This window comes from Pan paniscus, chromosome 6, assembly GCF_029289425.2.
Source record: "Pan paniscus chromosome 6, NHGRI_mPanPan1-v2.0_pri, whole genome shotgun sequence".
In the NCBI taxonomy this organism is placed as follows: Eukaryota; Metazoa; Chordata; class Mammalia; order Primates; family Hominidae; genus Pan; species Pan paniscus.
In genome coordinates, this window is record NC_073255.2 from 158,102,985 (window position 1) to 158,115,308 (window position 12,324).

The window sequence follows — 12,324 nt, forward strand, 5'->3', positions numbered from 1 at the left end:
GTCGCAGGGCAAGTTTTCTTTCCATTCCCCCTCACCTGTTTTCCCTGTGCCGGGATGGGTTTTGGGGAAGGTGAGGAGATGGAGGGAACATTGCGTGAAGCCTTTGAGATTTTAGAAGGGTTTGCTTACCATGGATGGGAGTAGCAGATCAGTGAAATTGGATTAGAGGAGAGATGAATAGCAGGCCTTGCATTTTGGTCCATGCATGAGGGTGCTAAAGATATGAGATGTGGTGGGATCTGCTAGTGTCCAGTCACATGGCCTTAGGCTTAGTAAGTGTTCGGGCTCAAGAGAACCAGCAGATGCCTTTGATCAGCAGTTCATCAGAACATTGGGGAAAATACATCATAAGATCTCAAATATATCTTACTTCAGGTGGGCTAAGAGTGAATTTTTCTCCCCAGGAATGTCAGTTCTTGTGGGGAAAGGAACAGCCCTAGTCTGGAAGGGAACTCCCTGCCTTCCCAGAGGGATTTGGCCATGCCAGAATCATCACGTTTTGAGAGATCATTACTAACTTACTGGAAATGGCAGTAGCCCAGGGAAAGGGGAGGAATTGGGTCTCTTTGGAAGGAGCTATGTGGAGGGAGTAATTGCATATTTTAAATTTTAGGTGGGCATTTAAAATTGTTTAGACAGAGAAGGGAAGAATTCTTTCATCTCAGAGAAATAATTCCATGGGGTCAATAGAAGTAGGTAAGATTTAAAGACACAGATCAGCTCAAATAGTCCAATTCAGTATTGCTTTAAAAATATAGCAATATCACATTTAAAATGAGAAATATTACTCATTCTTTTGTGGACAAATAATTCTGTAAGGAATGAAGTGGGTGTCCAGAGGAATAGATAATGAGAAACTGTGATCAGGCAGGAGGAAAAACCAAGAACATCATAATGATTCCGGTTAGTTACTCTAGCACCTCATGAAAAGTTAAGTAAATTTTTTGAATTGTGTACTAAGCATATTTACTCTGCACACGTATGAACAAGAAAATTCATATTAAATATATTGTTGCACTCAATTGAGAACTATGACAATCTACTCTGGAGTTTGGAGCTTCCTTTTGAAGTCTCCAACAAAATGATTCACTCTAAGTGTGAAGATTTCTGGAGCTAATGCTGGTTTACAGAACTCTGCTAAATACTACATTTTCTGTGTCTATAGATCTGTGGCTCCAAGAGATGACACTTAAGACCAAAAAAGAGCTGTTAGCTGGGCACAGTAGCATATGCCTATAGTCCCAGCTACTTGGGAAACTGAGATGGGAGGACTGCTTGAGCCTGGGAGTTCGAAGCTGCAGTGAGCCATGATGGTACCAGTGTACTCCAGCCTGAGCGACAGAGGAAGGCTCTGTCTCAAAACAACAACAACAACAACAATACTGTTGTTTATTCTTTTTAGTAACTGATGTATTCAATATGCCTAAACCTGACCAAATTGCTGATCATCCCAGTGAAGAAAGAAATGAGAGACACTAATGAGAATTTTCCTTTTTTAAAATGTTATTACTGTGATTAATCACTTTTAAGGTCTAAAGAAATACTCAAAAAGATTCATGTGGCATTTAAATTATAAGTTTCAGAGACCCTTTGAGGAATAGAGAAATTTGGCTGCATCTTACGTTTCTATAGTGGCTTGACCAAGCAGGAGTTTGTTTTTCATAGTAAAAAGTGTAGAGGTAGCTCCACAGCATCACCAATACCCTAGGCTCATTCTGTTTTTTCTGCCTATGGTTGCTTCATGGCCACAAGATGGCTGCTCATTCTCAGGCTTACATTCATATTCTAAGCAGAAAGAGGAAACAGAGTGATCAAGAAAAAGTGGCATCAGGAAAGTAAAACTTTTCCAGAAAAACTTTTCCAGACCTCCCTAGCTGGTGTTCACTTACATTTCTTTGACTAGAACTATGTCTCCTGACTCCTTTTAGCTATGAGAGACTGGGAAATCAATTTTTTTAATGCTGGGCACATTACTCCAACAAAATACGGGTTTTTCTGCTAAAAGGAAGAAAGGAGAATGGATATGGCGTAGGTACCTAAGGCAGTCAACTCAGGACTTGAGCTCACCTAATGCAATTCTTTGCCTTCTCCTCTCTCCAGCCTTCACCATTTTGTAATGAGAAATCTAGATCAAGTGACTTAGTGTCACACAGCCGGTTCATGACACCGCTGGAACTAAAATTCACAAGTGAAACTCCCGGCACAGTGGTGCTCTTTCCTATGTATCTCACCATTGTCTTATTCCATAAAATGTACACAAAGCCTACCCTGCTGTACTGATAACCACCTTTTCTTCTCTTAACTCCCTCAGCTCTGTCAACCAGTCTCTGGACTTGGGTCTGCATTTGGCCATATGCTTTGGCTCATTCAACTTTCAGGGTAACATTGTTTGGCCACAGCTCAGAAGCTGATTAGCTTTCACTCCAGTGAGCTGCCCTGGCTCTCTAAGATAGTGAACACTTTAATGGAAAGGCTTAGGATATGTAAACTGCAAACAAAGATTAACTACTAAGGGGAAATTCAATAGGAAGCACAGAATGCCATAGGATATTCTTTGGCCTAAACTATAGAAAAAAGGGTATGGTTCGAAATTTCATTTACCTCAAAATCTACTGTCCTCTTACTCTCTGCTTTGGTCTGTCCTTTGAGATATTGCTATTATTCTAGTCTTACCTTAAAACTTACTGGCGTCACTGTTTAGTTAGAACCAAGAGGGCTGACTGACCAACTGTCACAGAACAGGTACCCAGTGGGAACCTCCATATGAAGGGAGAGACAGCACCATATTTGATAACAATTCAAACACAAAAACATGAGGTTCTAGGTAGCAGGAGTGGTCACTTGCCCAGGACAAGCCCTCAGCACACAAGTAGCAATATGTCTTTCTGAATGATAGATACTTGCCAATTACATGTAGCGCTTCAACAAAGAAATCGGTTAGGACTTTGGTTATCTGTGATCTAGACTCTGTTTCTAATGCCCTTTGGATGAGTAGTGGCACATGATCACACACACACACACACACACACACACACACACACACACATCACAGAAATCTCAAAACAAACAAGAATTTTCAGGAAAAGTTTAATCTAAATCCAAACTTTAAAAAATGTTGAAACATTATTTGCATGGGTATATATATGCTAAAATATATTTTTATTAATAAATTGAACACAACATCTCAGTCTGAAGTACCCAAGTTTAGATGACTTTATAGCATATAGAACTATAAACAGATAAATACTTTGCATTTAAAAGTAACGTCCAACATGGTACCTCCTAGAATGAAGGAACAGCCAAGTCTCCAGCTGAGGTGGTGAAAGTTGTTTATAATATTTCAAACTAAGATTGAGTTTCACAAGTACTAGAAAAATAACATTCTCCCTAAATAAAAAGTAAAGCATTCTAGATAGAGCTAAAGCCTCCTTGACATCCACTGCCAGTCCAGGATCACATTCTACAGGTAACTACCGTCATCCAGATTTCCTTTTATTCTCTTAACAGAGACATACCTGTTCCCACAAAATCAATATTTAGTACATTGTTGATTGAGTGAACACACACGTACATGTGTGTATTTCAGATAGCATGAATTGTTCTATAACTTTTGGATATTTTCTTACCCATATGTCTTGAAAATATCTCCATGTTACTTAGTCCATTTAGATTTATCCTTATACATACCCCTTACGTTTTTCTAGAGTAGACCCAGAAGGCTCCAGGGTTGTAGAGCCTCTGCACTTTTTATTTTGGTATAAACTGCTCTCCAAAGCAACTGAACTAACTTGCACTCCCATCAGCAATGTATAATGGTAACTGCTTCTCATTGCTCCCTCTAACATTTGATATAAAAATATTTTTGCAAAATGAATCATGACACTTTTTTCTGGCCTTATAAAAGATCCAGTCTCCACTAAAAATAAATGGTTGGATAGATATCACACACATACACGGGTATACTAACAAGTATCATTTATAGATGTTTATTTAGACTACATCTCCCCACATTATAATAAACTTTGTGGTTTTTTATTGCTTTATTATAATAAGCATTTTAATACAAATCATTTTTCTAATTTTAGTCAGTATCTTAAACTCCATGCTTAGTCATAAATTAAGAAATGAAAATATGTACACTGAATCAATATTTTAAATTCACTCACCCCCACCATTCCTCCTGTTCCTTAATATTCTGGACCCTGGGAATCTGAGGTTAGGAGAGTTGAGAATATGAGAGAATGTAACCATAAATTGCTGATTAGAACCAGAGTTACACAGCAAAGAAGAGGTCAAATCCACTGTTTCTCTCCATTGTTGAGAATTTCTCATATAATGAGGGACACAATAAAGTCTAACTTTTTATGCATTCAATAAATGTTTACTGTTTGTTGTATGATAAGTACTGGTTCCATATGTGAGTGGAATAATTATTTGTTCCCATGGCACATTCAGTATAGTAGAAAAGACCCAGACAAATAATAAACAAACTAACAAACAGTTATCAAACGGTGAAGAGCATAAAGGAAACAAAGGGGGTGCTGACATGAATAAAAGTAGGGAGACGTAATTGTGCTAGACTTTCAGGAAGACCTTGCTGAGACCTAAAATATAAGATGTCTCCATGCAAAATTAGGGGGAAAGCAATCCCAATCTAGACGATAGGCTTTTAACACGCCCTAAATTGTGATAGACTGAGAGAACCCAGTGAGAAGAGTGGCAGTGGAACCACATGAAGTAGGATAGAAGGACATAGGACAGGTACAGGGCCAACAGCTTTGCAGAATAAGCTAAGAGAAAATGAGACTGGTCCAGCCTGCGGGTGCAGCTCAGTGGATGGGGCAGAGGAAGGAGAAGGAGAGAAGTTTCAGAGACGCAATACACTATCGTTCTGTTCTACATCTGTCAGACTATTGAAAACATTGCTTAGTATAGCACATGCCTCTATAATGATATTCAGTGCAGTGAAATGTTACCCACTGTTGTAAATATAAGAATGTGCTTTGAATAAAATACATGCATCTGATTCCACTCTGGTGTATCATGAATTCTTAATAAAAGTTTGTTAAAATGAAATTCATCTGTTAAATTAAATTCTCTCCAAATAGTTCCCATTTCCCTTCTCACATTAACCGTCTTTTCCACTTGCTGTATTGTCCTCTATTATAGTTTGTTTTGTTTTTAATGAGTTGACACATATATTTTTAAAGTAAAACTTGCATTCATTTTTTAATTGGCAGAACAATGACATGAATATCAATGTCAAAATAAAGATTAAATTGTTATCTACTTCTAGCACAAACAACTATTGATAAGCTAGCAGGGGAAAGATAAGGAATATTTGCTCCCTTTTATCCATAAAGGTTATTTGCCACATAAAGTCTTATTTTTTAGATTTTATTATTATGGGTCAAGTTAATTAATACAACAACTAATATCTATTATTTTAATGCAGGATTGTGGTTTGTTGATTCATCCAGAGGAAACCTGTGGGTTACAGCCTATTTCTTCTGACTACATTGAAGCCATTTTACAGTCTGAACTAAAAAGATGTCCATCTGGGGACATGAAAGGTGACTATCACATTGGATATCACTTCTCTAAAAAAAGAATAATTTGGTATAGATAAGTGTATGCTTATTTAAACTATCCTTTTATAAAAAAACAAGGGCATTACTTTTTATTGACTATGAACTATAAAGCTATAATTAATGTAAGTGCATTGTTTTAATATTTGAAATACTTTGATTAATCAATTATTTTCTTCTCCCCTTTTTGCCCAGTTAATCCATATTCATCTGCAGATATGTTACCCATGTTACACTTGCCAGAGAGCCTTCCTTGAGCCTCTGATTTGTTTCTTTATTATATAGTTGATAGCACTCAGTAATTTTCTTCCATAGCAGTTACCACAATTATTTAAATGACCAAGTATTGAATTAATTGTTTAATGTCAGTTTTCCCAGGATGTCAGCTTCATGAGGGCAGAGAGCCTGACTAGTTTGCATTATACTAATTCATTTGGCACCATAATTTGTACATAGTAGTTAGAAAATAAATATCTGGTGTGAACCAAAGAACTGCAAAGTATGCAAGTTCAGTTTTAAATTATTTCTTTTCACTAAAAAAAAGTTAGGGGGCATGATCACTAGTATCCCTCATGTATCGGTCATTTATAGAGGCAAGAAAATTGTGACATCAAATTTAATTACTGTGTTAAATCCTGCCTAAGCACTGAGCAGAACTGGAATGAGATACATCTTTGGTGCCACTCTCAACATTCCCTATTTCTCTCCTTCCCCAGCAATCTTCTTTCAGTGGAGATGTTGGGGTCAAGCCAAAGTTGGGACTAAAAATGCCTTCAAAGCCGTTAGAGGAACAGAGAGCATCTTCTCCAAGTTTCCTGGTTACTGCTCTGTCCTCCTGACCCCAAGTCTCCCTTCCTCTAAAAAGTCTGAAAAAACACTCAGGAGCTTTTCTACCCTTGCCATGAACTTCACACCACAGCTTGAATGGGAAATGAGTTTCCCAAATGGGCAGGACAAATTGCAATTTGGCGTGCACAGTTAACAAACGTGGGCATGTCACCATTCTTGAACATGTGTTCTAAATAATAAATTACAGTCAGGGAATAGAGAGGGATTTACCCATTATGGTGTGTCAGGTGGTGTGATTTGTGATTCTCTGCTAAATGAGATATATATTCTTCCATACAAAGGACACACTGATATGTCCAGTTAAATATTTTTTATCAGATGACAATTTATGAGAAATCATAAAACAGTTGTATTCCTCCTACTGGACAAAGACAAAAGTTCTTCAACAAAAAGTTCAAGGTACATTACTGGGATTCTTCAAGAAGTGGCAGCTTGTTCTGTTTGCTAAATGTACGCTAACTTATGTTGGGCTTTGTGCCTGGACATTGTGGGTGAGGCCGCCATAGAACAGTGGCCTTCTGGTACTTAAGGAGCTAGGCCTCCTTAGAGAAGGCCCCAAATTGACTCACAAATCAAGTGCACGCTCCTTAGCCTGAAAATTTGAAGCCTCCATAATCTGGCCCATTTCTATATTTCCAGCCTCCTCCCAGCCTCTTTGCCTCTCTTTATGTTGACGGTGCCCCTTTAGAACTTCAGGTTTTGGTCCACACTGTTCCCTGTACCTACAAGTCCTCTTCCCATCTTTGCCCTGCTTCTGATGCTGGAAGTCCTCTCCGGGAAGCCTTTTTTCACCACCAGATTCCCAGCTTAGCTTCTTCCCAGTGCATCCTGGGCACATCTCTACAACAGCTCTTACCATATTATGTTAAGTATTTACATGTTTCTCACTTAGTCTCCAAAATGAAATGATGTTCCTTACGAAGAGGAGGAAGTGGCACAGGGCCATTCATAGGGTGAAGCCAGTAAAGATTATGCATTTATATTTTACCTGATCATTTTTCTTTTTATGTTTTATAATTGATAAAATATATAAATATAGGAATATGTATTATATATATATATATTACAGTGTACTCATTAATACATCAAGGGTGCACGAGCAATATGTTTTTACTGATGGCTTACCTAGATTATAGGCTTCTCTAGAGAAGAGATTGTCCCTTATCCATCTTCCAATGTCTAATATAAGATTTTAAAATGATTGCTGAACTAAAACCAAGATCCAACCTCCCTCCCATCCACAGAAGACTATGAGCAGCCAGGGCACAATCACGACAACCAACTGCTCCATCCTCAAGCTCCAAAAGGCCCAAAGACTCAAAAACTTAACAAGTGAGGTCAGGATAGCAGTCTGCAAGAATGTATCACTTGCTGCTAGAGATGATTTCCTTCCTTAGTAGCAGGATTCCCTCCTAGTGAAAGAAGTTGTTATAGTGGACAAAATTGGGAGAAAGTTGATTTAGGAGCTCTGGATTTAGTTATAATGGCCAAAGATAGACTGGTTTGAACATCTTATTTTAAAAGCACATTACAGCTATTTGGCAAAACTGGATCTTTTTTTTTTCACTTTGCCTATGTATTGATCTCAATATACCATTTTCAATAACATCAGCCATTAAACTTTTGAATGACTGTATTTTTTTAATTCTTAAATTGATTTCTATTTTTTAGGAAATAGTTTAACTGTAAGATACAACCTAGAATTAAATCTGTTGCTTAAGAAAGAAAAAATTCTAATTAGGAAAAATAAAAATTTCTACAGTGGTCATTGAATGAGAATTAACTTTAAGGAAAATATTTCAGATTGCATTTTATGATATGTAAACAATTTTTAAAAATTTATCCTACCTTATTTTAGCAAGGAATTATGACAACTTATACTTTAACACTAATATTGAAAATATAGATGTTTTTGTCTTCTTAAAAAAATGCTTTGTATTATATAACATTACAGAGTCAGGAATTAGTGCCAACATTTACATGATTTCCTATCTCACCTCAACCCTAAATCAGAGTTGAACTTTTTTCCTCCGTTGTATCATTCAATCTGATTCACTGAAATGGCTGAAATCTAACTTGCATTAAATATAGAGCTATAATTATAAGTCAAATGACTTCTCCTAAAAGACAATTTCATTCCTCAGAATGTTGTTTCCTAAAACATATGTCACACTTTACTTCAGAAATCACAGCTTTGATTCATTCAGTGTTCAAATATATAACATAGAATTTATGGTACTTTTTTGGACAATTTTAGTAAAGAGCTGGTATTATTTAAAATGTCAAGAGCACCAGTTTTGCAGATGTTATACAGATGCCTATTTCAAGCAGTATTTAACTCACAATAAATAAAAGGAATTGTTAACCAATGCAAAAATGCAGAGTTATGGCTGTATAAATATAGAGTAGTATGAACCACTGGGGCCAAGTTTTCAGAGACCCAATCAGGCTTCCTTTTTATGTGCATGCGATTTCATGTCCACAAACTAATTGCACCCACATTTGAATCTTTGTGCACGCAATTAGCCACTTGTTTCTTCATCCTTGGCAGCAAGTGGCCAAAGTGGGCCTCAGTTTGTACAAAATTAGCTGTCAGCAAGGTTGAGGGGTACAGTGTCTGGAGTAAGGGTAGGATGCATATGCTCTGAGATTCTGAGATCTGATGAAAACAGCCCTTCGAAAGATTATTAAATAGAATCCCATTAGCAGAAACACATTTATGCCCTCAACATATCATTATCCTATTAGAAAGAAAATTAACAATCTTTGCTTAAACATAGTCTCTGTCAACACAGGAGCTCGCTAAGTAAATTCAGCTTTTTAAAATAAATTCATTATAACAATCAGTTTGTGAGTTTTCCTGTAAGTGCTACCAAAGAGGATGTGGGGCTGTATTTCATTTTCCGCTGATTATTTTGTGGTGACCTAGCCTAATATGATAAAAGGATAGGGAAATTGAAGACTCAGAGGCCTCAGTTCTGGGCCTGCCCTGTCATTAACAGCATGATCCCACTTCTGTTATTTAACTCTTTGGGCCTCAGATTGCCTCTTCTGTTAAAAAAAAAAAAAAAAAAAAAAAAAGTGACGGGGAGGGGAGGGAGAAAGGACACACTCTAAGGCCTCTTCTGACTCCATCCAACGTGATGCTACACAGCCACTCAATGTGAACCTCTGTGAAGGAAAGACTACCATTTATCTAAGGAGGTTTGCTTGAGAAATACATCAACAAAGATTAAACTTTAGGCTGTGTCTATATCAAAGATGTGGAGGAGGTTGGTTATTAATGACAAACCATGCTTGCCAGAACAGAATTAGAATTAGAAAGCAAGATATATTCTGAATGAAAAAGAAATTATAAAACAGAATTGGATGGAAAAATAAGCACTTTTGAGGAAGATAATCTTTATTTTGCCATTCAAAAACCAGCATCTCTCCTAAATTTTCTGTTGTTTCTTTTAGCATTACGGCCATTCTCTACAACCAGAAACTTTAGAAACATCTTTCACATAGCAGACCCTCGTTTTCTCCAAGATATGCAGTCAGTTCTTCAGGCTCACTCCTGTCAGGCCCATCTCTTCACTGTACCTAAAGTACCACTCCTTCTAGGTCTTCAAATCTTATCTGTCCCTAAAGGCCTGTTCACATATTATCTGCTTCATGGACCCTTCCAGAAAACTCTGACCTCCATGACTCTTTCTCTATTTGGAACAATTGTGGCTCACTGAGAGTAGAGGTGGGAAAATACATAAAATATATATGTTGACTATTAGGTAATCAGGCACTATGGCAGGTGTTATACATATTTTCCTTGTGGAGAAGTAAATTTAATCATGAAAAGATTAAGTAATTTGTCTAATTTAAACAGTGAGTTTTATCCTTGGCAGCATATTGGAATCACCAAAGAAGCATTAAAAAATACTGATTTCTGAGCCCCATCCCCATTGATTCTGATTCAATGTCTGGGGTACAATCTGGGTGTGGGAATTTTTAAAAGCTTTCCAAGTGATTCTAATATGTAGTCAATGTTGAGGTCCGCAGGGCCAGTTGGAGATAGAGCCCAGGTGTGCATGCTCTCCAAAGCCCCAACTCTTTACCACACAGATATTTTTACTCCATTATGCATTACTTGTTTTTATGCTATAGTTATTCTATATTACGTATAAATTATAATCTTCTAACCTGAGTATAAATTTTTGAGGTTTAGCATTATAGTTAAGAGCATGGACTCTGGAGCTGAGTGCCCTGCTCAAATCCTAGTTCTACTACTTACTAACTAGAGGATCTCAGACAAGTTCCTGAGCCCTGGTTAAGGAGATGATAACAGGGTTGTTGATGTTTAAATATGTTGATAAATTAAAGTTTTTAGAATATTCCTAGCATTTGGGAGGTACTGAAAAATGTCAACTATTTTTGAAAAATTATTATGATATTTTAACACCAATAATGCCTAACACTTCAACAGAGTATATACTTAATGTATTAAACTTAAATCCTTCTGGAGAGTCATATGTATATGGAGACATAAAGGTTAATTTATCATTCCTGAAATTGCATAGAAAGTATTTAGTAGATAGACATTTAATAAAGCAGTTTTCTGGAATCCTCATTACATGTAAAAATCAAAGAAAAGAAAAAAATTGTGGTAAGAAGAACAAATGACTCTGCATTCCTTTTGAAAATTTGGTATTTCTCTTCCAGTTGACATTGTACCCCTCAAAGTTATTGTATATTTTCTTTCCTTTCCTGGAGTTCATACTTTTCTCATCTCCTTTCCCTCCGATTTTCTTTTATCTCTTCCAGTTTCTCTCTCTTAATATACCTACATTTCTTTCTCTTTCTGTGGTCAATCAGTAAGAGCCATAAACTATATCATCTTTCATATTTTATATTAATAACTATTTCCACATACACAAACACATTCACAATTCTAACATCCCTGAAGTCATGAATATAAAATGCACTATATTCATCTCCTAAGAACAGAAATCCTTTCCCCTAAAATTAATATAACACCAGATACCATTATTAGCAATACCACTAATCAAAGCCAGAATGGACAAAGTTTTAAAGTTTTTTCCTTTCTAACTCAAGAACTATCTGGGTGATATTTAGCTCCGCAGTTTTGAAGGGTAAACATATACTAGTAACATAAGCAAGATATTTGGGGTAAGGAGAGTGATTATCAGAGACATAATTGCATATGTTCTCCAACAAGGAGAGAAATAATGACTCCATATTTGTTCATATGATGTGCTATGTTCACACTCAATTCCTGAAAAGATGAACAAGGAAAAAAAACAAAAAAAAATATATTTTTCTACCACATTATTAATGTATCCACTCACACTAAAAGCTGAAGTGTTTTGCATGAATGTTGTTTTATCAATAAAACAGGAAAGATCTTAAATGCATAGAGAATATTCATTTATTTTATAAACATTTGCTAAAGCTTGGGACCTACTTTCTACCTGAACTCTGTTAGTAACAAAAGATGAATACAATATTGCAAATGTGTCTTAAATACATTTGCAATCCTTACACCAATCATGTGAGAAGAACTGTACACACCTCATCTAACAGATGAAGAAATTCAGGCAACAGCTAGAAAGGGTGAAGACATTCACACGAAAAAGGCCATCAATCAAATCAAAGAAAAATAACTAATCTTCAAAATAATAAATTATCATCATACTGAAGTAGTTCTCTTATATCTTAAATCCCTTGAGAGCAGGGAATAGATCTATTATACTTATGGACGGAGAACCTATGCATGTGTTAGGCTAATAAATATTTGAGGCTAACTGCCAATTTGGGGGGCTCCCAGTCTATTAATGCTTTGGTCTTACTGAAGTGTTCAATGTACTGTTTAAAAATAGGTAATGATTGA

The 12,324-nt window shown here is 36.4% G+C and overlaps 1 protein-coding gene across 1 annotated transcript in view; it reads left to right on the plus strand.

The window, feature by feature from the left end:
- The window catches only part of CPED1 (cadherin like and PC-esterase domain containing 1), a 312,803-nt gene that overhangs the window by 244,436 nt on the left and 56,043 nt on the right, over positions 1-12,324 (plus strand). Inside the window, exon 17 of the mRNA XM_055115335.2 lies at positions 5,456-5,573. Coding sequence (XP_054971310.1) covers positions 5,456-5,573 — 118 coding nt within the window. The remainder of the gene's footprint in view (positions 1-5,455; positions 5,574-12,324) is intronic.